Source organism: Acinonyx jubatus, chromosome A3, assembly GCF_027475565.1.
Source record: "Acinonyx jubatus isolate Ajub_Pintada_27869175 chromosome A3, VMU_Ajub_asm_v1.0, whole genome shotgun sequence".
Lineage (NCBI taxonomy): Eukaryota > Metazoa > Chordata > Mammalia > Carnivora > Felidae > Acinonyx > Acinonyx jubatus.
This window is the reverse complement of record NC_069388.1, coordinates 26,132,920-26,160,221: the sequence shown is the minus strand read 5'-3', so window position 1 is coordinate 26,160,221 and position 27,302 is coordinate 26,132,920. Positions and strand designations below refer to the sequence as shown.

Sequence of the window (27,302 nt, the reverse complement as noted above, 5' to 3'; positions counted from 1 at the left end):
CCCAGTGAGTCTCTGCATGTTCTCTCCTCCTGAGGTCTTTCCGACCACTCTGTCTCAAGTCACATCCCGCCCTCTTTCCCTGATTTATTTTTCTTGGAATTCTTATCACCCCTGCGTGTAAGATGTTGATTGATTTTCACAACAACTCGCTGAGATAAATACTGTTGTTATTTCCACTCGACAGGTGAGGAAACTGAGGCTCAGAGGGGTGATTTGATGCGTTCAAGATCACTCAGTTGGTACATGGTAGTGACAGGGTTTGAACTATAGACTGACTCCAAAGATGCAGCATTTAACACCACTTCTTGGGGTCTGCTACATTCCCCGTGGCAAGGAATGAATAGGCAAAATGTTTGCCATCCCGAGTACTGGTAAGGATGTTTTTCCGGATAAAATTTGTGATTGTACAAATGTTTTTTAATGCTAATATGAGTTAGATAAGAAATACTTTTTTTAATTAAAAAAGAGTGACAATGCCAAACTGGCAAGGATGTGGAAAAACTGGAAATCATACGTTGCTGGTTTGAATGCAAAATGATATGCACGCTTTGAAAACTGATTTAGCAGTGTATCATCAGGTTAAAACTTACACGTACTATATGACCCAGCAATTCCAGTCCTAAGTATTTACTCAAGAGAAATGAAAACATGTGCAGACAAAGTCTTGTACCTGAATGTTCGTGCAGCTTTATTCATGTAACCAGAATCTGAAAACAGCCCAAATGCCCATCACAAACAAATGGATAAACAAATAGTGATACATTTATACTATGGAATACCACTCAGCAGTGAAAAGGAACAAAATACTGCAACATGTAACAACATGGGAAATCTCAAAAGCAATCCCTAAGTAAAAGAAGACAGACAAGGGATGCCTGGGTGGCTCAGTCGGTTTACTGTCCGACTTTGGCTCAGGTTATGATCTCACAGTTCATGGGTTCGACACCATGTTGGGCTCTGTGCTGACAGCTCAGTTTGGACCCTATTTTAGATCCTGTGTCTCCCTCTCTCCCTGCCCTTCCCCTGCTCACGCTCAGTCTCTCTCTCTCTCAAAAATTAATAAATGTTAAAAAAAATAAAAAAGAAGACAGACATAAAAGAATCATACTGTATGATTGTGTTTATAGAAAATTCTAGAAAATACAAAGCTAATCTAGAATGACAAAGAGCCAAACAGTGGTTCCCTAAGGCAATGGGTGGGAGACATGGACTCCAATAGGCATAAGGGAACTCTCTGGAGTGAGAGAAATGTTCTGTATCTCTCTTTTTTTTTTTTTTTTTAAGTAGGCTTTACATCCAGCGTGAAGCCCAGAGCGGGGCTGAACTCACAACCCCGAGATCAAGACCTGAGCTGAGATCAAGAGTCGGATACCCAACGAACTGAGCCACCCACCCAGGCACCCCAAAATGTTCTCGATCTTGATTAGGGTGGTGGTTACACAGATGTATACCTTTGCCCAAACTCATCAAGTTGAATGTTTTAATGGTGCATTTTATTTATAAAACTATGCCACAGTAAAGTTTATAGGAGCTTTGGAAACACATACAAGGATTTTTATTGCAGAAGTACTTCAATAGCAAAAAAAAAGGGGTGGGGTGGGGAGGCAGAATTGGCTATTAAGAGGAGAATGTTTCAGCTATCTGTGGTCCTTTACCATCAGAATAACAAATTTGTGGAAGGTGTAGCTGATGCTAATGATGACACTCTCAAGTCCCCAGAACACATATCTTTCTTCCTGGAGGCTCCCTGTGGTGGCTGGAGCACACACGGGGCAGGCCAGAGTGCTGGAGGATTAATACCTCTTGGGAGCATCCCTCAACCAATGTCTGCCAGGAGTTGGTATAGAAATGCCCAGGCTCCCTCATCACCTAGGCAGGATAACTCTGAAGTGAAAATAGTACACTGTCTCCAGAGTTCCTGCTCCAGCAGGAGCGAGCTCCAAGAGCCCACAGTTGTAACTTGCTTAACAATGCTCTCTTTCAAAAGAAAAACAAACAAAAAAACCCAACTTTATCTTGAGAGAGAGCAGGAGCAGGAGCAGAGAGAGAGGGAGAGAATCCCAAGCAGGCTGCGCTGTCAGCATAGAGCCCCATGTGGGGCTCAATCTCATGAACCATGACATCACGACCCAAGCTGAAATCAAGAGTCAGATGCTTAGGGTGCCTGGGTGGCTTAGTCAGTTGAGCGTCTGACTTCAGCTCAGGCCATGAACTCATAGTTCCTGAGTTTGAGCCCTGCATCGGGCTCACTGCTGTCAGTGCAGAGCCCACTTCGTATCCTGTCTCTGCCCCCCTTTCTGCCCCTCCCCCCCCCAAAAATAAACATTAAAAATTTTAAGAAAAAGAAGAGTCAGACGCTTAATCGACTAAGCCACCCAGGCACCCCAACAATGCTCTCTTAGTTGGCTTTCTTCCCTCTCCTGTCTCATCCACCTACTCCCTACCAGTGTTTTCTGCATCTCCCAGATAACCTACTTTCACTCGAATCTGTGTCTAAGGTCTGCTTCTGGGAAACTCAAATTAAGACTAATGGATGATACCAAGAGTCCGTCAAGATGTGGGGAAATGTTGGAAGAATGTTGGCAGCAGCCCTTCTGCAAGCATCCATCATTCTTGGCAAAGAAAGTCTTTACAAAATTCTTACAAGTCCATAGGAGGCATGGTAGTTGGGTACAATGTAGGTGTCCATGACTAGGGGAATGGGTAAATAAACTGGAGGATGTAGACAACGTGGGCTACTAAATATTAGTAACAGTGATGTTGTGGGGGGGGGGCACAAACTGAGTCTCATTCAAGTACATTAAACACAGAATTAAATGTATTTTTAAAACTCACACATATGTATTTAAGCACATATACCAAACACGTATAAGAGCAGGGTCATTATCTTTTAACTCATGGTTCTACCGCCCCTTCCCCCCACCCCACCCCACCCCCCACACACATTTGGTCATGTTTGGAGACATTTTTGGTTGTCACAACTGGGGAAGGAGGTTAATCTAGTGAGTGCAGCCCAGGAATGCTATTTATCATCCTACCATTCCCAGGACAGCTTCCCACAGCAAAGAATTATGCAGCACCAACCCACCCCAAAAGAATGATGCAGCCCAAATGTCAGAAGTACTGAATTTGAGAAGCCCTGTGTAGCCCAGCACAGCATTGCTGAATGAATGAATGAATGAATGAATGAATGAATGAAGAGATGGTAGTGGTGGGAACATAGAAACGCACCAGTATTCTTACACATCTCGGAAGTGTGCGTGGCAGAATTTAGTGCGACAATATCTCTCTTTTTCCAGGAACAGGTGTGCTCTGCCCTTGCCGGGTCCTGCGCACGATCGTGTGGGGCCTCCAGCTGCCCTCCAAGCCCGGCATCCCGCCCCCCTAATTTTCGAAGTCCTCTGAGCTGCCGGAAGCCGGCCAAGAATGAGCCAGGGCGGTGCCTGCGGGTGAGAAAATTTGCATGAGGTTTGAATAGCGCAGGGCCTGCGGAGCGGAAACCGCGGACCACAGAAGTACCAGGAAGGCTTGGGACACGGCCTGGGGGAAGGATCTGGGCTGGGACACGGCCTGGGGGAGGGGTCTGGGCTGGAGAGAGTGGATCTGAATGGTAGGGAAAACCGATCAGAATGCTTGGGGCGGGAAGAAGGGGATTAGAATCCTGTGAGAGCGAGGGGGATAGGGGTTAGGATTCTTCTGGACCCAGTTGGAATCCTTTGATGAGAGATTAAAATCTTTGGAGGGTCGGATTGGAATCTTTGGATGGATCGGATTGGAATCCTGGGGCGGGGTGGATTAAAATCCTTTGTGAACAAGATTGAGGTTACCCAGGAGCGGGATTAGAATCCCTGGGGTTAGGGTTATAAATCTGGAGGGCTGGGTCAGAATCGTTTGAAGAGAAGGGTTGGGATCCTTTAGTTAGCTGGATTAGAATCTTTGGGGACAGGATTAGAAACCTCTGGTGGGCGAGATTACAAATTATTCAAATGTGAAATCCAAAATCCTTTGGGGCAGAATTGGGATTTTGGGAGGAGGAGAGGGTGTTGCGGTTCTTGAAGACAGGTTAGGATTCCTGGGGTGGGGTTAAATCCCTTGGGGACCGCGTTAGGTTTGGAGAGGGGGGGATTACAATGCATTGGAGGTGTTGGAGGGGGGTGGGGTTAGGATCTTTGTGGGCCTGGTTAAAGTTCTTACGGGCGTTCTTATTATCCTTTAGGCAGCGGTTTAGGATCCTTAGAGGCAGGTTTAGAAACCTCGGATGGGCGACGGGATTAGGCTGCTGGGAGGTGGGGCCTGGGATTAGAGTCCCTGCGGCGGGGTTGGAGTCTTCAGGGGCGGGGCTAGGATACTTGGGGGCGGGGCTAGCATCGCTCAGGGCGCGGCTAAGGAGCCCAGATGGCCTGTGGGTGCCACGGCGTTGCTGGTCCCTGCCCGGGCGCACCGCCGGGGCCTAGAGGCGAGCGGGAGAGGACGCGGGCAGTTCTGCGCCAGGGGAGCCGGAGAAGCCCCGCGGCGCCCGCCGAGGCCCCTCAGGGCGTCATCCTTGCCTCTCGAAAGTCAGCCCGTCTCCCTTAGGGAACGGGCGCCCCGGGACGCCGGGGGCTGCTGAGCTGGGGGGGGGCTCGAGCTGCGAGGATCCGGGCTGCCCGCAGGACGAGGAGCGGGAGCCCAGGTGAGTGCGGCGGACGGGGGAAGCGGGGCAGCCTGAGGGTGAGCGCGGCCTGAGGGTCTTTGGCTGTTGCGGAGGGAGGGGGATGGGGGGCTGGGGCTGCACAGGGCGGGCTGGGGTGCGCAGCGGGAAGGTGCCGTCTGGGAAGCGGCGGACGGGCCGTGGGATGAGGGGCCCACGGAGCGGGGAGTGGGGCAGATGAGGGGCGGGATTGCCCTGCGAACCTGGAAAAGCTCGAGGGGAGGGGAGCTCTGGCCACGGAGTGACTTTGTTCCAGCCTCCACTTTTCGGGGCCGTCCAGGTTCCCCTTCTGCAAAAGACAAGAAAAACGAGAAGGAAGGGATGGGGCTTCGCGGAGACCGGGAGGGGAAGGCCCTTACGGTTCCTGGTGGGGGTGGGTGACGAGTCACGGCAGGTTGGCAGCCGGGTTGGCGACCTTCGTGGGGAAGGGGCCAGCTGGCCGTAGGCGTGACGTGCGAACCACACCCGGGCGGAGCTGCACCTGGGCCGGCTGTGCTCCCTCCTCCTCCCGCGCTGGGCCCTGATCCCCAGCAGGTCTAGGTCGAACCTCAAAACCTCCTGGACAGACCGCAGGGTGGCTGCCGGTCGCTTTCCTCCTTGTGACACCTTGGGCAAGTCGCTCTCTTTCTTCCAATTCCAGTTTCCTCATCTGTTAGGTGGGGCTGTTGTTTTCCCAAGGCCACAGGGAGCTGGAGTATGTGAAGTCATGTTTAGTGTGGTGTAGGGGAAGGGGGTTTCCGGGAGCAAGCTGCCTGTTGACCTTGAGCAAGGGATTTTGCCTTCCTGTGCCTCCGTTTTGACACCTGTCGGCTAGGGATAATAATGATAATGGCTCCCTCATCAGGGTTGTTTTGAAGGTTAGATTAAGTTAAGCTCTTAGGACACCACCTGACAGGTATGCATGCTTAATACACGTTAACTGTTGTCATAGCTACATTATGGTCTAGCCCAGTGCCTCGCAAACTTCAGCAGTACCCCGGAACCACCTGGAAGGTTTGTTAAGACACAGGTTTCTGGGTCCTGATCCCAGGGTTTCTGATTCAGTAGGTCTGGCCTGGGAGTCTGAGAATTTACATTCTGGAGTAATGCTGCTGGTGGTCCAGGGACCACACTTTGAAAGCCACCACGTTAGCCTTCGGCCAGTACAGAGAAAGGCCTCAATAGATATTGCTTCCTTTACCCATGGCTTTCTCTTCACTATCCTTTTTTTGTTTTGTTTTGTTTTCCTTAGGAGGGGAGGAGGGAAGGTTAAAATAAAGAAAAGTGAAGAAGACCCTATACCAAATATCCCAGGAACCCCACCACCCAGAATTAACAAATGTTAGCATTTTGTCATGTTTTTGCTTCTGATTTTCAAAAAATGAAATTGTTAAAAGTAATGATAAAACGGAAGCCTTTCTGCCTTGTATCCCTCTCAGTCCTGTTTTCTCCCTTCCCAGAGGCAACCATTGCCATGAAATATAATCCTTCCCGGTCTGTGCTTTCATGAATGTATTGCATAGAGATGAATGCACAAATTATACATAGAATTGTTTTCTGTGTATTGAAGATCTCCAAAAATGCTATCCAGCTGTGATTCCTCTACAATATCCTTTGTCCCTGCCTTCTCATCATTAAGGTGTCAGGGTCTAGCCAGGATGAGAAACAGAGGGAGGCCTAGTTCATTCCTTCTAAGTGGAGTGTCCCAGCAAGTGACTGACCTCCCTACCTTAGTACCCGTTCCCCTGCTGCTAAACATTCAGGTGTGGAACAGGTGTTTACTACAACAAACCATTCTGCTGGGACCATCCTGGATGGATGGCTTTGGAGGTGTGGGGTGCAGGTGTTTCTTGGGGAATATGGAGAGAGGGGCCACAAGTCCTCTTGTGTATGAGGTGGACTAAAGCCGGGAAGGGTCACCTGAGGAGTCTGGGTCAGGGACAACAGCAGAGTCTGGGTCTGCTGACCTCCCAGGGCTGCTCGCTGTTCCATGTCTCCTGTTCTCCAGCAGGAGGGCAAAGCTCTTCATCTGCCCGACACTTGGTAGAAACTCAAACCATGGAATCACGGCTCCTTTAAAAAAAAAAAAAAAAAGTTTTTGGATAACAAATAGTTTGTTTTTGTGTAGTCTTCTTTTCTGTGCCCTTTTTATTTAACATAATCAGTAAACTGCTGCGTATACAATTTTCATCCTAGTGATTTGCTTCGCACTACATTGTAAACATTTTCCTATGTCATTAAGACAGCCTTGGATTTTTTAAATTGTCATTTTATTTTTCTCAGTTTACTTATTTATTTATTTGTTTAAGTCATCTCTAGACCCAACATGGGGCTTGAACTCATGACCCCGAGGTCAAGAGCCACATGCTCCTTCGGCCAGGCCCTCCAAAATATCCTTGGATTTTTAATGGCCACATATCATTCTACTGTTTGGATGCACTATAATTTGCTTAGCCGTCCTAGGAGAGCACTGTTAGGTAGTTTGCCATTTTTAAGAAATGTTTATTTATTTTTGAGAGACAGAGAGACAGAGCATGAGCGGGGGAGAGGTGGGGAGAGAGGGAGACACAGAATCTGAAGCAGGCTCCAGGCTCCAAGCAAGGGGTCCGCACAGAGCCCGACACGGGGCTCAAACCCACAAACCCACGGACCATGAGATCATGACCTGAGCTGAAGGGATGCTTAACCGACAGAGCCACCCAGGCGCCTCTGCCATTTTTTTAACTGTTCATTTCTTTTCAAGAGAGAGTGAGCAAGTGGGTGAGGAGCAGAGAGAGAGACAGACAGACAGACAGAAGATCTGACGAGGGATCCATGTTGACAGCAGAAAGCCCTGATGCGGGGCTCAAGCCCACCAACTGTAAAATCATGACCTGAGCTGAAATTGGACACGTAACTCACTGAGCCACCCAGGCACCCTGTAGTTTGTAATTTTTGACTTTTGAGTCGAAATTCACATAGCATTACAGAATTAACCATTTGAAAACTAACATTTGAGTGGCATTTAGTCCATTCACCGTGCTGTGCAACTGCCACCTCTGTATAGTCCCCAAGTATCATCATCTCCCCAAAAGGAAGCCCTGTACCCATTAAAGCAGTCATGCCCATTCTTCTTTCTGCCCCACCCCCCACCCCCCAGCCCTTGGCCACCACCTGCCTGCTCTTTGTATTTTTGGATTAATTTATTCTGGCATCTTCCACCTAAGATAATAATGTTTTCAAGGTTCACCCAACTCGTGGCATGTATTCGTATTTCGGTTCTCTTTATAGCTGAATAATATTTCATTGTATGTATATGCCGCGATTTGCTTATCCGTTCATCTGTAGATGGAAATTTGGGTTGTCTCAGCCTTTTGACTGTCGTGAATATTCACCTAGTGTATTTGTTTGAGCTCCTGTTTTCGATTTCTTGGGTATATACCCAGGAGTGGAATGGCTGCGTCCTGTGGTAATTCCATGTTTAACATTTTGAGGAATTGCCAGATTGTTTTCCACCGCTTTCCACTCCCGTCAGCCATGTAGAAGGGTTCAATTTCCCCACATCCTTGCCAACACTTGCTGTTTTCCTTTTTAAAACATTACGGTTGGGGCCCCTGGGTGGCTCAGTCGGTTGAGCGTCCGACTTCAGCTCAGGTCACGATCTCGCGGTCCGCGAGTTCGAGCCCCGCGTCGGGCTCTGGGCTGATGGCTCAGAGCCTGGAGCCTGCTTCCGATTCTGTGTCCCCCTCTCTCTCTGCCCCTCCCCCGTTCATGCTCTGTCTCTCTCTGTCTCCAAAATAAATAATAATTAAAAAAAATTAAAAAAAAAAACCAAAAAACATTACGGTTATTATAGCCACCCTAGGGGGTGTGGGAATCTTAATCTCACCCCAACCAGGCTGCTTGCTGGGGGCCCTTACCCCTGAGGGTGAGGAGAAAATTACCTGCATTCAAGGGATCTTCCAGGCCTTGCACACTTTAAACGCTTCTAGAAAGTAAAGGCTCCTAAACCACTCTGCTGCTAACACATACTAAGTGCCTGGCACATGGTAGGGCCTCAGAAACATTGTAGGAATGTTGAACAACCTCTCCCCTCTCTTGCCTGAGATATTTCAGCATATAGGTGTATTTTAGTTGGCCCCACATACTGATTCTTTATAATTAGCTGCCAACTTTTTTTTAAATGTTTATTTATTAGAAAGAGAGAGAGAAGTGTAGGGGAGGGGCGGAGAGAGAGGGAGACACAGAATCTGAAGCAGGCTCCAGGCTCTGAGCTGTCAGCACAGAGCCCGAGGCGGGGCTTGAACTCATGAACCTTGAGATCATAACCTGAGCCGAAGTCTGCTGCTTAATGGACTGAGACACCCAAGCGCGCCTAATTAGTCGCCAAGTTTTAAAGTCAAGAGAACTCACACAAATCTGGGTTTCTGTCTTGTGAAAAACTGGCAGAGTTGGCCATAGCGAGACTAGAAATTCTGTCTCCCATGCCCATCTGCTATTCACTCACGACAGCATCGGTGAAGCGGTGTGGGGACCGCCCTGTAGACTAACCCTGAGCTGTCGGCTTGCACCACCCTTTCTTGGATCACTTTCCTCCCGTGGGTGTCCCTGTGGGCCCCTGTAGCCGTTTTAGTTTTCAAGTCCTGCCTCCCTATCATGACAAGGCCTTCCTTTTCACCGAAAAGGAATGTCAGGTCCGGAGAGGGTAAGTAGCTTTCCCAAAGTTACACAGAACATTAGTGCTACCATGTCTCTTAGCCTCCACCTTTCTAAACAACCCCCGCCCCCGCTCCGTTTGTCCAGTTTCCTTAAATGGAAAGTGTGCCCTTGTTCCTGGCTGGTGCCTGTGGCCACACAGGCTGCACCCTCTGCGTGTCACTGCACCCGCCGGATGGCACCGAGTAGGGCCTGCATTCCTAATACTGCCCTAAGAAGCCCAAGCTCTCACCATCACCCTGAAATCCTCTGGCCTGGGAGACGTAGGTGCAGCCAAGCGAATAGCAGACTTTCCCTCATCTCTGCCAGAGAAATGAAGAACCGGAGATCGGGCGTGGGAGACCTGAGTTTGGGTGCCGACGGTGCCTCAGATAAGTTGTGGTGCATTCAGCCAAGCTGCTCACTCTCCTGAGTCTCAGTTTCCTCATCTGAGAAATGGGGATAAGGAGGATACAACCTCACAAATTCACGAAGCACAAATCCTTTGAGGTCAACACACAAAAAAACAATACTCCACAGTACACAAATTCACGTAGTACAAACCTTTTGAGGTCAATTCACGTAGTACAGATCCTTTGAGGTCAACACGCAAAAAAACGATACTCCGTAGTTTCCATGGACATAGGTCTCAGTTTGAGTTTCCTTAGAAACAGACCCTAGAAAAAGTCTCATATGCATTTATTATTTAGTCTCTTTGGGAGAGGGTCCCAGAAAGCCCTGGTAGGAGAGTGGGGAAGTGAGACGGAAGAGAAGGCAGCCAATAAAAGTGTGTTATTGCACCAGTCACTAGTGTGGACACCTGGAGGGCAGGGAGCCCTCGAGCTCTGAGAGCTGGTGAACGTGTTTAAGAGGTGAGGGAGCTGGGGTATTTATGCACCTGCTGCTATCAGTCGCTGGTTGAAGGCTGCTCCCGGGGCGGGGGGGGGGGGGATGTCTCTCTAACACTCCCACTTGCCAAGCTCACGGGCTGAGCAGACACCGATGGCCACAGAGAAATCTCTCAGGGGAAGAAACACAGGTGCTGCCTGTAGGAGTGTTCTGAAACGGTAACAGGCAAGGTGATGGGATGTGCATGGACAGGTTCACGTGCATCAATACGCATAGGTGTAAACACAGAGGCAGAGGCTACCTGAGGGGAAAGGAGTGGCCATGGAGAGCCTGCAAAGGGAGTAATCAATCCAATGGCATCTTAGATTTATCTGCAATGTTATATATAAGGACGATATACTGTGTACCAGGTGATGAAAGGTAATTTAAAAAACAAAATACCCTCCAAAACAGAAAAGAAACCGAGATTCTGTCAACTATAAAAAAGCAACTGTAACATGGTCAGAGCAGGCATTATGGCAGCTTCAAGGTTTCCCTCTGGGGTCGGGGGGAAGATTTGGGGGCAGTTGACCTTGGAGCATGATGAGAAGCTAGGGTGAAAAGCTCTCCCCACCCCTGGGGGCAAACTGGCCACCATGTCCTGGGTGAAGGGGGCAGACTCCAGTCAGTCACAGTCAGGGAAGGATGTTGCTCTTCTCCAAGCAGAGAGGAACAAACACGATATCCCTTTCCAGTTTAAACCTGCATATGTAACTTGTTTTGATGGGGAAAGCTGGGGCTCCCAGGAAGCTGAAGGAGACTTAATTCACTTGTTCAAGAATTTATTGAGCACCTACTGCATTCTCATTTTATACTGGGATACAGCAAGGCACAAAAGAATCACTGTTCTCATGTGTCTTACATCCTATGGGAGACAGATTATAAACAAATCCCTAGGTAATATATTAGTGCATTAGGTGAGAAGCAGACTCTCACTTCAGAGATTAAATATGCAAGAAAAAATTTTTAAATGTTTATTTATTTTGGAGAGAGAGAGAGTGTGTGAGTTGGGGAGGGACAGAGAGAGAGGGAGACCGAATCCGAAGCAGGCTTCAGGCTCTCAGCTGTCAGCACAGAGCCTGACATGGGACTCAAACCCATGAACTTGGAGATCATGACCTGAGCTGAAGTCGGATGCTCAACCGACTGAGCCACCCAGGCGCCCTGCAAGAAAACGCTAGGAAAGCCAGCCAGCACACAGCAAGGCATGTTTGACTCCAAATGAAGAAGAAAGGGAAGGAGGGAGGAAAGGAAAGCAAGAAGAAGGGAAGGAGAGGCGGAAATATCTTAGACTACAGTGCAGTTCCAAGGAAGGCTTGGCAAGGCTGCCTGAACCCCTTAGCCAAAGCCCCCTGTCACAGGCCCCCCTGGCACGGCCTGCCTCAGTATCCCTGCCACACTCCGTCATTGGCCGGGAACAGCCCATGGCAACAGTGATGATGCACTTCAAGCACAGCAGCTGGGGCCATTGGTCAATGCCACTGTCTGCAGTCAGAGATCTGGGAGGCTCATCTTCATGGCTGCCACATCAGCTGGTGGTCAACGCCATGAAGAATTCGGCTGGGAAGGGCTAGAAAGTGATGGGAGTTGGGGGGGGGGTGTCCCATTCTTAGCCAGGGTGGTGAGGGAAGGCCTCTCTGAGACAGAGAGGTCTGCAAAGAGACTTGGGTGGCATGAAAGAGGCTTTCTGGGGGAAGGACATTCCGGAAAGTAGCATGTGTGATGGCCCCAAGGTGGAAGCGTGGTTGGTGAATTGAGGGACAGCAAGAGGCTAGTGTGGCTGGAAAGGAAACATCAAGGGAGGATGAAAGGACCTCAAGGTTGGGAAGAGCCCAGATCATGGAGCCTTGGCAGCCATAGAGGGGACTTGGCTTTTATTCCAAGTGAGATGGGAACCCAGGAGTTGTTGAGCAGAGGAGGGATATGACCTGATTTACAGTTTAAAAACCTTGCTTGGGGCACCTGGTGGCTCAGTCTGTTAAGTGTCTTAACTCTTGATTTTGGCCTAAACCATGATCTCACAGTTTATGGGTTCAAGCCCCACATGAGGCTCTGCACTGACAGTGCAGAGCATGCTTGAGATTCTCTCTCTCCCTCTCTCTGCCCCCCCCTCAAAATAAATAAATAAACTTTAAAAAAGAAATAAACTGGGGTGCCTGGGTGGCTCAATTGGTTAAGCGTTCGACTCTTGATTTTTGGCTCAGGTCATGATCTCACAACTCATGGGATCAATCCTCGTCATGGGCTCCATGCTGACAATGCAGAACCTGCTTGGGATTCTCTCTCTCCCTCTCTCTCTGCCTCCCCCCCACTCATTCTCTCTCTCTCTCTCTCTCTCTCTCAAAAATAAATAAATAAACATTTAAAAATAGATAGATGATAGATAGATAGATAAATGAATAAATGAAAAGGTTTGCTTGTCTCTAAGAGGCAGGATTCGTATTCAGAGTTAGCTCTTTGTGACTTCAAATCCCATCCCATATTTTCCAAACTTGCCTGCCCCCTGCTTACCTTAGAGATAAAAGTATTCCAAGGAGGGTCACAATTGCCCTGGCATTCCGGACTTTAACAGGTGATCCAGAGGTCGCAATGACCATGCTAGGAATCTAGTACATGTTTGGAGCAAACAGGTGGGACAAATGCACCTCAGGGCCAGGCCTCTGGGCGAGTCGGGCAGATGACCAGAGGCCTTGAGTTCCTCTTCAGCGTGTTGCTCTGTCACTCGCTGTTGTGTAAACGGGGGCACAACACTTGCCCTCTCCGGGGCTGCTGTTCTGCCTGTGTAACAGAGGTCTCTCCGCCTCCTTCCTTTTGAAAAGTCCAAGTTTTGAGCTCTTTGATCAGAAAGAAGCTGGGGGTCAGGAAAGGGGAGAGATGAGGAGTTGGGGTGATCCCCGCACGTCCATTAGGGATAACAGTCACTTTGGGTGGTTCATTGAGAAGATCGTCAGGGAACCAGAGGAGAGGGCTCTGCAGGGCTCTGCACCCCTGCAAACTCTTTAGGAAATTGTCCCTGATGGGGGAGGACTTTTTCCCCACCTCCATGGCTGAGCTGTTCCGAGAAGGGAAAGTTCCTCTAGTGAACAGTCTTGAGCCCTGGGCCCCTTGAGGTCTGCCTTCCTGAACTTCCTGTTGGGGTTCCTCGCCCTCACCCTGCAGTTCCCCACTGCAGCCTCTGGGGCTGCCTACTCCCCACCCCCCCCTCCCGAGGATGAGAGGCAAGAGAGCTGTGTTCTCATTCTACCTGCCAGTGACCCCCTGGGGAATCTCTGTGCCATGGATCTCCGTTTCCCTGTCTGCAAAATGGGCTCTTAATTCTGGTACTGCTGACTTCAACCAAGTATGGTCAGGCCTGTAGAAGGTTGAACACAATATATTTAGTCCACAAATATATATGGAGGTCCTAATACATGCCAGGCACTTCCTAGGCATGGTGTCAGTGCCATCAGCTGCTTGGGGTCCATATTGCGTACATCCTCACCTAGCCTAATGGGTCTAGTACCCTCTTCTCATCCATCAATACCTGCTGTCTACGAAGTCTTTGCCCTAAGCCATTTACACTGAAGTATGAATTGCAATCCCTTGTAAGAATTTCCTCTGCATGAGGCGGCACTCTTTGAGGTTTAAGGGGGAGGGGGCAGAAATCCAACTTAAACTGGCTCAAGCAGAAGAGGGATATTGTTAGAAAGTCCGCAAACACTTCCACTTTAGGAAGGGCTGGATTCAAGGGCTTGGGAACCTGTATTCCTCCATTTCTGGGCTCTGCTTTGCAACTCTCTTCCATCCAAAGGCCAATGGATGACTCTCCTTGTCCAGGACTGGGTCACACATCCAGCTCTGCTTCCGTTACTGCAGTTCTGATTGGCCAGACTTGGTCAGACTTGAGCCAGAGGTTGAAGTCAGCCCTACCCCGATGCACGAAATGAGAATGCGGGAGAGGTGGTGACAAAAGGAAGACTGGGGAGCTGTTCTCCGAAAAAGGGGGAGCAGAGACTATGTAGGAAAGAACCATAGCTGTCCCCTTCAGACAACTTATCCAACACCTCGCTTCATATTTGGAGAAACTGAGGCCCAGAGAGTTTGGGACTTGCCTGAGCTTACACAGTGAGCTTGTGGTAGAGGCGAAAACAGAATCCAGGGCTCCTCGGCCCCAGCCCTGACAGGCCTCTGCTGGACCCTAAAAACTCCTTGAAAACAGTCTCCCTCCCACTCCACAGGATGCCCAGGCAGTACACTGGCCTCTCTCCTTGCGCTTTACTCTGAGCACGCAGGAGGAGTCTCTAAGGCTCCATGGCCTACGTGGAGTGACCGTGGGAAGGTCCCAGGGCAAGGATGCCGACCTTTCTCATATCCCTCCCATGTAGGGCCAACAGAAGCTGAATGGGGAAGGAGCGAGTTTCAGTTTCCAGGATTTGGGCAGTGACCCGAGGACGTGCCTTTGTCAGGGGTCAGCAGTTCTCAACTGGTCTGGGGCCAGGCAGGCCACTTCTGCTCTCAGAGCCTGGTTTTGAACCACAATTAGACAAGAATCATGTGTACAGAGGTTTTCAAAAGCCTTTCCCATCCCCATCACACAGGATGTCAGGCCAAACCTGAGAAGCAAGAGCCTCCTATTTGCAGGGCAGGAAATGAAGTTCAGGGGAAGTGACTTACCTGAGGTCACATAGGGTCAGGGGCAAAACCGGGACCCAAACCCGAGCATTCTCACCCCAGGGTCAGCCCTCACTCTACTACATTGGTGGATCTCACATCTTAGTGTGGATAAGAATCTCCTGAAGAATTGTTAGCAACGCAGATTCCGGGCCCTCATCCCCAGAGACTCTGGTTCATTCGGTCCAGATCATGGCACAGGGATATGTAAGAAGCAGTGAGGACTGTTGGGGTCCCAACGGTAAAAATCCAGTTCAAACTGTCTTAGGCAATTGAGAATTTATTTGCTCACAAACTGGAAAAATCCTGAGGCTGGCAAGCTTCAGGCACAGCTGGCTTCAGGTGTTCATACATGTCTTCAGGAATCACTCTGTCTTCATTGCTCGGCTCTGCTGTCCTCTGTGACGGCCTCACACTAAGACAGTCACTCACTTTAGTTTCCTACGTCTACATCTATATCTGCCTCGACACCTGCACCTACATCTGCATCAGCAATCCTTATAGAAACAGAGTGCCTTTTTCCTAATTTTCCCAGCAAAATCCCAGGGCTAACTTTGATCGCCTCAGTCAGGGTCACTTACATACCTATAAGTGAATCGGCCACCGTTGGCTGCCAGGGGGACACAGAATTCTCTGATCGGCCAGACCTGTATCAAGTTGTCACTCCCTGAAGGCAAGAGTGGGGTTAGCCTCCTGAAACACCTTGCGCTGAGTGGGAGAAGGCTGGCTTCTCGAGGAAAAGCCAGGTGCTGTTATCAGAAGAGGGATGGATGCCGAGATGTTCACTGCTTCTCAGCTAGAATGATCACGCAATTCATCTGGGCCTTGTTGGAGTGCACGTTCTGATTTGGGCGATGGGGCTTGAAAGTCTGTATTTCTAACAGCTCCTCTGTGCTGCTGCTGCTGGTCCCCACCGTGATCACACACAGTAGCCAGGCATTCGGTTACAATTCCTTTTTTTGTTTTTGTTTTTGTTTTTAGTTTCTTAAGCGTTCATTTATTTTTGGGAGAGAGAGAGAGAGGGAGGGAGGGAGAGAGACACAGAGCATGAGCGGGAGAGGGGCAGAGAGAGAGGGAGACACACAATCCAAAGCAGGCTGCAGGCCCCAGGCTCCAGGCTCCAGGCTGTCAGCACAGAGCCCAACGCGGGGCTCGAACCCATGAACCGTGAGATCATGCCCTGAGCCAAAGTTGGAGGCTTAGCCAATTGAGCCAGGTGCCCCTATATACCTTTTTGTTTTTAAGTTTATTCATCTGTCTTGAGAGAGAGAGAGAGAGAGCATGAGCAGGGGAGGGGCAAAGAGAGAGAGAGAGAGAGAGAGAGAGAGAGAGAGAGAGAGAGAGAATTCCCAAGCCGGCACCACACTGTCAGCACGGAGCCCAATGTGTGGCTCGAACTCCTAAACCATGAGACCATAACTTGAGCAGAAACCAAGAGCTGTAGGGAGGTGCTAAGCCAAGCACTGAGGGGCGCAGATCTATGTAGGACCAGCCTCTGCTGTGCTGTGATAATGGAAATGTTTTATGTTTGTGCTGTTTGATACATTAGCTTTGAGCCCAGCCACTTGGCTATTGAGCACCTGAAACATTGGCAAATCTTAACGGAGGTGTGCTAAACATGTAATATACACACTGGGATTGGAAGACTTAGAGGGAAAAACAAGTATAAAGTATCTCACTGATAATTTTTAACTTTTTTTTAACTTTTTATTTTTAAGCCTAGGCCCAACGTGGGGTTTGAACTCACAAACCTGAGATCAAGAGTTGCATGCTCTACCGACTGAGCCAGCCAGGCGCCCCTCATTGAGCATTTTTATATGGGTTACAAATTAATCATTTTTTGCATATTGGAGAAAATAAATGTATCTTAAAATTAATTCACTTGTTTCTTTTTACTTGGAAAAATATGGCTGTAGAACATTTTAAATTACATACATGGCTCACATTACATTTCTAGGTCTGGTGGTCACAAAAAGAACATGTCTGAGGCCATTCCACACCAGGGAGTAGAATAGTTCTCCTGATTTAGGGGGACTGTCACATTTTATGCAAATTTGACTCTTGCCAGCATATCACTTTTTAAAAATAATATTTTATTGTGCAAAAGCTGAACTAATGGGAACTCCAGTTTAACTTCTTTTTTTTTTCTTTTTTTAATGTTTATTTACTTTTGAGAGAGACAGGGCATGGGAGGGGGAGGGGCAGAGAGAGAGGGAGACACCGAATCCAAAGCAGGCTCCAGACTGAGCCGTCAGCACAGAGCCTGACACGGGGCTCGAACTCACAAACTGTGAGATCATGACCTGAGCCGAAGTTGGACGCTCAACCGACTGAGCCACCCAGGCGCCCCTAAAAGGTTAACTTAAGTGTTGCTGTATCTCTAAGCTTGTGGGTCAGAGGAATTGCCATGTGGTTTTGCTTTATCTCCCAGAGCATGTCCATGTTTGCTAGTAAACGGAATTGGTTATGGTCAACATTTTCTGTAGTGCTTACTGTGTGCCAAGAACCTTTACATTTATCAACTCATTCAGTACTCACCACCACCCTGTGAGGGAGAGCCCCACCATCCGGTCTCAGAGGTGACCTTGGATCATGCACGAAGGTGACCTCCGTCCCCTGTGGCTATCTTGAATATGTAAATTGACTATATAAATGAAATTCAGTAGGTACTCAGAGAAGCAGAAGGAGCTGTTCTGCATCACAGCAGTGTTCTTCCCAGAACTTTCTTATGTAATCAAAATATATGCAATGTAATATAATTGTATCCCATACAGAACCACACACTATGCGTCTTATTTCCAGAACTGTAATGCATACGTATCACAAATCAAAGAGAGGTGTTTTAAATGCATACAAGTACATTATAAAGCAGTGATTAATTGTGATAATTTTTCAAATTAATGATCCAGCACTCCGGGAGTCTGAACCAATTCCTTACTTTATTCACAACAGACAGGCAAGTGAAGCAGAAACCGCTTAAGTCTTGAAGTGGTAAATTGTTGCCAGTTCCCACCAGGACAGACAAAAACATCCTTGTGATTAAAAATCTTTTTTTTTTTTTTTTTTAAAGTAACTCCACGGAGCCTACGAATATGGACTTTTTTCCTTAAACCACAAACATGTGTTTATTTAGCCAGATAAGTATAACTGAGTTCTAATTGCTTTGGAAGAAATGCATAATTGTGCAGAGATGAGGAAAACAATTACTCTCTTATGTGGATGCCTATGGCATGTCTTCTCAGCAAATACATGTGGGCATTTTGAGAGAAGAAGTAAAACATTTCTGCCACTTTCTGCAATTAAGTTTTGACTCTGATCAGGCAAACAGGTTTTCTTTAAGTATCTTTAAATTTCATGAACCCATCAGCAAAGTCTGTCATCCTTACCTCCCAAATGTCGCCCTGAATCTGTCCATTGCTTACAGATGTCCTCGATGGTCACCACCCCAGGTCAGGCCACCATCCTCTCATGCCTGGACTCCTGCAGTGGACAGGGTTCCCTGCCCTGCCTCCTACAGTCCATACGCCACCCGGCAGCCATTATTTGAAGTGCAAATGAATCCCATCATTCTCCTGCTTAAAACTTTACATGGTTTCTCATCTTTGGAATTAAATCCAGATTGCTGATTGGCTGTAAAAGATATGGCAACCTTGTGCCATACCACACTCCTCTTCTATGCCTGTGATCTCCAGCCACACTGGCCTCCTTTCAGTGCCTTATTCTCTCCAAGCACATTCCAGCCTCGGGGCCTTTGCACTTGACGTTTCCTTCTGCCCGGAGCACCGTTTCCTTAGAGTGTTACACGACTTGGCTGCTTTGTGCCGTTCGGGTCCCAGGTCTGACGTCACCTCCTCAGAGAAGCCTTCCCCAATCATCCTGTCTACAGAAGCCCTGCACTGTTGTGTTCTGTCACATCCTTTTGAATTGTCCTCACACGTTTCACTAAATTTATCTTGTTACGTATTTGTTTGCCTGTTTTTTGTCGGTGTCTCCCATTCATCTCCAGGGTGAGCTCTTTAAGGGCATGACCTTGCTTGTCTCATTCGTGGCTTCGAAAAATACTCCATAAATCTTTGCTGAGTAAATGCAGGAGGGAATGACCAAATAAACCCACAAGAGGAAGAAAAGAAGGAAGAAAGAAAGAGAAAGGGGGGAGAGGAGGAAGGAAACTAGTGCAAGGCAATTGTAAAATGATACTAAGGGATATGGTGCCTTGACTATGATCATTTAGCTAGATTGTTTGAGCCATACGATGTGACCTCACCTTGGTCATTTCATATAAAATGATAATTTATTACATGATAATAGTGTGATTTCACTTTACTGTTTGCTCTGAGCCCCACGCTGGGCTGAGTATTTCCCCGCCTACATGTTTTCTCACCCTTCCAACACCCTGCGAGTAGGCTACAGTATTATTATCCCCACTTTGTCGATGAGGAACTGAGACTAGGGAGCAGGGCGAATGACAAGTGTGGTGTCGGTGGGGTGGAGGGGCCACGTGTCAGCTCAAGGCTTTCTGATCCCAGACCTGTGGTGCCTACCACCCACACTGCTCCAAGGCTCTGCATGTTGAATTTTGATGATCATCATGATTCATTATCTGGATAAGTTCCCCGTGGCAGGGGTCCTCGGTAGCAGGACTGTGACAGCTAGTCAGCCCTGTGTGGGTATGTGGCCGACATGGACGTGGGGAAACCCAGAAGTGGCAAGGGCAGAGTGAGCTCGTGTGGCAAGGGTGGGGTGAGTGGGGCTGGTAAGGGGGGGGGGGCGGAGACAGGGTAGGGGAGAGGGAGCCAGTCTGAAGGCAGGGGGCCTGGAACTCAGCATCCAAGACTCCCCTGTGTGGGGCTCGGGGCAAGCTGGGCTCACTTCCCTTCTCTCTGCCGCAGGATGGGATGCATGAAGTCCAAGTTCCTCCAGGACAGAGGCAAGGTCTCAAAAACTGAGCCCAGTGCCCTGCACAGCCCCGTATATGTGCCGGATCCCACGTCTGCGGGCAAACGGGTGAGTGGGGGAAGAAAGAGGAGTTCAGTAGCCTGTGGGCTGCCCCGTGCTGCCCCAACTCGCCCTCACATCCTCCTGTGTTTCCGAGGGTGAGCAGGGTGTGTTGGGGTGACATGGAGCTTACCCTTCACCAGCAGATGTAGCCCCAGCTCTCTGGGCTACATCTGCTCCGAGTACCCAGGGCAATGACGGCTCTCCTGGTCCCACTGCCCAGGCCCTGGCATCTCAGCCTGGGCTCCAGGGACCAGGTCCTAGAGGGCACGAGAGAGGCCCCGAGCCTGGGCGGTAGCATGAGCGGTGCTGAGAGTTGTGAGTGACCTGACCAGTAGCCAACAGTTAAAGTAGAGGCAGTGATCATGGTACACTTGTGGTAGCGATCACCATGGTAACAATTGTGGTAACAGCAAGAGGGGTGGGAGTAGAACGGCCAGCGCAAAAGCAGTAAATAAGAGAAGCGGTCACACCCGTAGAGGCATCTGCTTGCTTACCTTCTGCTTAAACAGAGCTTAAGAGGAACCGAGCCCCGGCCCGAGGGCTATACGGTTGTCAACACCCTGAAGCCTCACGGTCACCCTAGGTCACGATTTTTATCATGCCCATTTTCCAGGTGAGACGCAGAGCTTCATAACGTGCCAGAGGCCACGTGGTTAGTAAAGGGTAGAGGCGGGATTCAAACCCAGGCAGCGCAAGTTCCAACCACTCGTGAGGCGTGGCGGTAAGGGCAGGAATAGTGGTGATCATGGCAGCCAGTGTAGCGGGAATCTCTCGCCGCGGCTTTTTTTCCAGGAAGCAACTTCATTCGTGCCGGCCCCGCTCAGTTGGGGTTCGTCCCCGAAGCACCGAGCACCGAACGTCACGTGGCATCGTTTTTTTAGTGCATTTTCGATGTCTTTGTCTCCCACGGATGATAACGCGCACAAACGTGTAGTCTGATTAACTGGTCGCAGGTCACAGGGTCATGAGGGGTGTTGTCACAGAGGCGCACAGAGGCGCACAGCCAGGTCACCTTGAAGTTGTTTTGTTTTGTTTTGTCCTTCTCCTTAGGGAGGGGACCCTCCCACAAACAGCAGCACCACTAGCCACGTAGTTGTGATGGTAAAATAGGAGAGCGGCAATGCTAGACACGGGTGGTGCCAACAGTAACGCCACTGGCAAGGGTGGTGATGGTGGTTATACCAGCAGGAGCAGTTGTAACAACCGTTACCATTCTTGGAACACCTACCGTGTTCCGGGCAACTGGGGTGAAGTGTTTCTACATCGTTAGTCCCCACCGAAAGCTGTGAGCCAGGACTTATGCCACTTGAAAGCCACTGTAAGTGAGGATCGAAGAGGTGAAATGCCTCCCCGGGGGTCATACAGCTGGGCAGCAACAGGGCTGGGTCGCTCTAACCCCAGGGCTGGGGTTCTGTCTCCTCTGGAGTCCTGGAGTCCATGCCCTTATCTGAGACCATCTAGGGAAGCACAGCTTCTGCTTGCGGTCTCTAGAGGTGGGGGTGGACTGCTTCCTGTCTTCTCTCCATTCTGCTTGCCCTTCCCCAGCGTGATGCCTAGAATAGGACTAATTCTGGGAATGGGCAGATGATGGAATAGTCAGTCGCCTCCCTCCCTCTGACACTTGACCTCTATTAATACAGCCTGCGACTGCATGAGCTGCTCACCAGTAATGTCCTGAACTGACATCCTAAACCCTAAGTCACTCCTAGATCTGTTCCTTCCTAACCTGTGTGGCCCTGGTCCCTTTCTGTGGCTAGGGTTCCAGATTCTCTGAGTCCCTCTAGCCTGGCACCCGTGGGAGGCCGAGGGCTTTCTCCCACTAGTTTTTGGTTGTCTCCTGAGCATCAGGTTTAAAGGATGCTATTATCAGCCTTTCGTTGTTCTCTTGCAGAGCATTAGTTCAGTGATGAGTTAGTAAGTGTTCTTCAGACAGAGGGTTCCTAGGCCAAATCAGTTTATAAAACACTGGGCAAAACAGGGTCCTTTCTGGGGCACCTGGGTGGCTCAGTCGATTGGGTGTCCGACTTCGGCTCGGGTCACGGTCTCACGGTTTGTGGGTTCAGGCCCGTGTTGGGGTCTGTGCTTACAGCTCGGGGCCTGGAGCCTGCTTCTGATTCTGTGTCTCCCTCCCCTCAGCTCCTCCCCTGCTCACACTCTGTCTCTCTCTCAAAAATAAATGAAGATTAAAAAAATTTTTTTAAAGACACAGGGTCCTTTCTTGTGGAAGTCCTCAGAGCTTTCATGAATCTTAATGCGCTTTTTGAATCTCCCTCCAAAAAGACATACTTGTCATCGTTTCCCACACCTGTTTCTGTAAGTTGACTTATGTGTGCAACACACAAATACATTCCCCTTGAAAAGAAAAATCATACAGCCCCAGTTAAAGCCACAGTTTCTTCTCATCAATGGCCCCCCTCCCCAGAGGCATCAACTGTTGTCAGTTTGGTGTGGACCCTTGCAAACCTTTTTCTATGAATTTACACTCACACACATATAGTAACATGTGCACAGAACATATTTAGGATGTGTGTGTATGTGTTCTTTATATATGTATCATGTTTATCCTTCTGAAGAACTAGCTTTGTTCACTCAACAATGTATCTTTAAGGTCTATTTGCTCCAGGAATGAAGTCCCTCCCCCCCCCCCCCCCCCCCCCCGTCTCCACCACCGCGGCTAAGGGCTGCTCAGAGCACCACAGTGGATGCCAGTTCCCTCTGGAGGAACAGTTTCTTTCATAATTATAATGGAGCCTTTACGCATGGGACATACTGGAAGACCTACAGTTTCTTCAAATGTATCATAGAAAACACTGATCTGGACCAACCCCTCACCATATGTCAAGGTGGGGGGAACAGGCCAGTGTCCCCCAGTATACCCAAGGCCAAGGCCACAACCCAAGCGACCTGGATCTTTGTGGTGCCTCTAATGCGCTGTGTGACCTCACATCGGTTCCCAGCCCTCTCAGGTCCTCCTCCCATGACACACAGGGCTGAGATGAGATGCTCTCGGGTATCCTTTTGGACACAGACCTCCTGTGGCTCCCTACACACTATTGGATTCATCCCCTTCTCCCATTTCTTCCCCGCAGCGGCCTGACAACAGCAACGACAACCCACCAGGGCCGACGGAGGGTAAGTATTGGGCAGACGAGTGGTGCAGTCTTGTGTTGTGTAAAGGATTAGGTTAGGTTCTCAGTCAGAGTTTAAGGCCCAAATCCCAAACAGTCAAAACCACACTTGCAAATCCTTTCAGTTGCTCGCAAAGTACTTTGTATAGGCTATTTTGTTTCTATTACACTGTCTGGTAACACAGACAAAACACCATTAGCTTTAAACTCCAGAATCCCGCCCCACATGGCAAGATGCTCATACCATGAGACAGATCCCTCAGTGGCTCCGGGGCTGGGTGCTGGTTGTTGGGATGGGAAACACCCAGGACTGTGGCGGTGCTCAGATAAAGCCTCACCATCCCGTGTCTCTCTCCCTGCAGGTCCTGATGACATCACTGTGATTGCCCTGTATGATTACAAGGCCATTCACCATGAAGACCTCAGTTTCCAGAAGGGAGATAAAATGGTGATCCTGGAAGAGTGAGTTTCCCACTCCTAAGACATAGCTACCTCCAACACTCAATGTGCTCTCCTCTGTGCTTCAATAAAGAACCTGACAGGCTATCTTTAAAAAAAAAAAAAAAATGTCTACGTAGGGGCACCTGGGTGGCTCAGTTGGTTAAGCGTCCGACTCTTGGTTTTGGCTCACATCATGGTCTTGCAGTTTCATGAGTTTGAACCCCACGTCTGGCTCTGCACTGACAGCAAGGAGCCTGCTTGGGATTCTCTCTCTCTCTCTCTCTCTCTCTCTCTCTCTCTCTCTCTCTCCCTCTCTCCCTCCCCGACTTGCACTGTCTCTGTGTCTCTCAAAGTAAATAAACTAATAACAATTTTAAAAATACATTTATTTATTTATTTTTGACAGACAGTGTGGGCGGGCAGGGGAGGGGCGGAGAGAGAGGGAGTCAAAGAATCCCAAGCAGGCTCTGCGCAGAGATCCACGCAGGACTGAAACTCACGAACCATAGGATCGTGAATTGAGCCCGAGCTGGACGCTTAACCGACTGAGCCACCAAGGCACCCCAACAGGCTATCTTAAAGTAGGGAGTAAATGGCTGATAAGAACCTCATCATAATAGAGGAGAAAGGGTTTGCTATTAATCTGGACGAAAGCCACCACAGAGGGCCTTGTGTACTTACTAGTGGTGCACATCCAGGTGACAGTGAATGGGCGAAAGGCTTTCTCAAGGAGGCTTTCCTTGGGCTCCTGTAATTAAGGTACAGGTTTATCTATGGACCAGACCTGCTGAGGTACGTTTGCATTCAGGAATCCCCAGATCTCAGAGTTTGCTACCTCCAATCCCCAATACTCTTCACCATATGGGGGGGGGGGGACTGTAGTGTCACTGTGAGATGGGGCTCAAGAATGGGAGTGCTTGTCCTTGGTCAGACCACTCTGGTTCTCAGCCCACAATGAGTCCACCATGGGCACAGGGCCCCATACCATGAGTAGGAACCCCTGCAGGTCCCGGGGAAAAGAGTGAGGCCAGAGACCTAGGGCTGTGGGCTGTGGAATGCAGGTATAGGGCTTGATTCCAGACCCTCGGACGCACAGTGGGGGCTGTTGTAAAGATCCCTACCCTAATCATGGAGTATGTGCTGGGGACTGGGACAGTAGCGGCCTTGCCCCTTACCCTATCAGCTTCCTGGGGTTGGGGGTGTATTCTAGGCCAAGGTTGGGGGGCCCAAGAAGACCGGGGGGATTCCCTCTGCTCCCTGACTCCTTTGCTCCCTCCTGTCCTTCAGGTCTGGGGAGTGGTGGAGGGCTCGATCCCTGGCCACCGGGAAAGAAGGCTACATTCCAAGCAACTACGTTGCCCGCGTTGACTCCCTGGAGACAGAGGAGTAAGTATTCCGTTTTTCCTGCCCTACAGAAGGCAGTGTGGGCTCTATCAGGTTTGTTCCTGCCTCAGGGCTTTTGCACTCGCTATCTCCCCTCTCTGACACACTCTTCCTAGGGATCTTGGCTTGCCTGGCTCCTTCTCACCCTTCATGTCCGAAAGAGGACTTCCTTGACCATCCTGTCTAACGTGGATCCCTCCGGGCCTCTGTCTCTCACGGAGGCCTGTTTTATTCCCTTCTGAACACTCCTTGCTAGCAAAAACAATCCTGTTTCTGTGGTTGCTCACACGTTCACTGCCTGCCTCCCCCTCCAGAATGGGAGCAGGGGCCTTGCCTGTCTGTGACTGCATCCTGGGCACAGGCTGGCATGCAGTAGGTACCCGATACGTGTTGGTTGAAGTACACGGCCTGTGCCAAAGAGGGTCTTCTGAGAGACAAGCCAGCCCACACTTGTTCAGTCACCCTTCATTTGGTTCATTCGATAAATACGCACCTGCATGTCACCAACCCTGTGCCGGACCGGGGACTGCAGGATCCAGGAAGACACAGCCCTGCCCTCAAAGAGCTCCCTGTGACCCAGCGTGCTTGGCTGCAGGCTCTTCTTTGCATCTGTCTTAACTCTGAAAACATAGACGGTTATAAGTCATTTATGCACCCAGCAGCCCCGTTCCAGGGACACTAGGTGACTCAGACAGGGTTTTTCCCTGGAGACGTTCACAGCGTGGTGGGTGGAACCAGCGAGTACAAAGATGGCCATGCTACAGGGCAACGAAAGGGTCCAGTTCAGGACGAGCCATTCAAAAAGTTAAGACACGGCAGTCCCTACGGTTTTCTCTCCTCTGCCTCCTCCCTCTGGTTGACAGTTTGAAATACTGACCAGTTAAAAATGACAATGTTTGGGCTTTTTTTCCCCATCTTAAAGTCATGCTCTTGTTAGTGCATATGAAACCTCTTTGCCTTGTGAAGTCTCCCCTTCTTGTGGCCGTGAGGAAGGCCCCTCTCCTACCACGGACTCTTCTGTCCTGGACTACCCCCCAGCACACCTCCTGCCTGCTGCAGGTGGGTCTTGCTTCCTTCTTCCTCCTTCTAGGCTTTCTCTTGGCACATCCAGTGCTCTGCTCCCAGACTCCAAGATCTGAACACTCACTGAATCCCTACACCACACCTCCCAGCAGCCTTGGAGGAGGCATGGCTGGTGGTACTCCTCAAGGTCAACACGCTTGCCAAGTGGGAAAGGCAGGGTGCAGACAGCATGTATGATGGGTTATCATTTGCAAACAAGGGCGATAACCTAAATGGTGGTTCTCAAACTTGAGTGCATCAGCATCACGCAGAGGGCTGGTTAAAATGCTGGTTTCTGATTCAGAACCTGGTATTTCCAGCAAGTTCTCAGGTGAGGCTGCTGCTTGTGTCCAGGTTCTCACCTTGAGAACCACTGACCTAAACAGACACAGCAGTCTTGCAGACTGCACTCACAGGTTCTTGTACCTGCATCAAGAAACTGCTAACAGAGGGTGCCTTTGGGGAGGGCCTTCCTGGCATTGGAAAGCAGAGGGGGAGGTGATCTGACTTCCTCTCCCTCCTTGAAATAAACAATGCTTTAAATGTTTCCAAATGCAAACGGAGGGGAAGGACATAGAAGAGAGTGAAAAGTCTCCCTTGCCCCCTTGTCCCCCCACCAGCCACTTCCCCTCCCCAGAAGCAAGCAGTTTTCTTATGAGTCTTCCCAAATGCTTCCTACTGTGTAAGAAAAATACATACAGCTCCCATTGTTTTTACACAAGTGGAAGGTACCACGCCTGCTGTTCTGCACCTTTTGTTCAGATCCTTTCACAGCTGCAGTGTCCATTGTGTAGACGCCCTACAGCCCCCTGTCAGTGGTCATCAAAACTGCTTCCAGTCTTGTGCTATAATGACTCTCCGTGTATATATGTCATTCATTTCTTCCTCATGCACGATCCCCTGGGATAACTTCCCCGGCGGGGGGGGGGGGGGGGGTTGCCAGGGAGACAGCTCTTAAGGTGTACCCTGTTCCGTTGCTTGAAAATTTTACCACCGCAGGACTCACTCCACAAAATGAAAGCAAAGAAGGCGGGTGGGCAGTGTCTCAAGGTGATTAAGAGTTAGCCTGCCCAGATTTGAATCCTGCCTCCACCACTTCCCAGCTGGGTGACGCCAGGCAAGTAGCTTGCTCTCTCTGTTCCTCAGTTTCCTCATCCATAAAATGGGGATGATAAGGGCTACAGTTCCATGCAGTTGTTAGGTGGATGACAAGAACTTGATGAATGTTAGCTGTCTTTCTCCCCCCCGTTGATGCAGAGGAAACAGAGGCCCAGAGAGGGAAAGCAACTTGCTCAAAGTCACACAGCAGGTTGGTGGCAGGTCTAAGGCCAGCTGACCTTGGGTCTGGGACTCTTTCCTTAAGAGCACACAAACCACTCCTCACCCTGCTGACGGTAGGATTTGACAGC

At 49.6% G+C, this 27,302-nt stretch overlaps 1 protein-coding gene across 1 annotated transcript in view; it reads left to right on the top strand.

The window, feature by feature from the left end:
• The first annotated feature begins 4,375 nt into the window (after window positions 1-4,375).
• The window catches only part of HCK (HCK proto-oncogene, Src family tyrosine kinase), a 41,447-nt gene continuing 18,520 nt past the window's right edge, over window positions 4,376-27,302 (top strand). The window contains exons 1-5 of the mRNA XM_027069822.2: window positions 4,376-4,672; window positions 19,771-19,885; window positions 22,969-23,011; window positions 23,370-23,469; window positions 24,736-24,834. Coding sequence (XP_026925623.1) covers window positions 19,772-19,885; window positions 22,969-23,011; window positions 23,370-23,469; window positions 24,736-24,834 — 356 coding nt within the window. The 5' untranslated portion in view covers window positions 4,376-4,672; window position 19,771. The remainder of the gene's footprint in view (window positions 4,673-19,770; window positions 19,886-22,968; window positions 23,012-23,369; window positions 23,470-24,735; window positions 24,835-27,302) is intronic.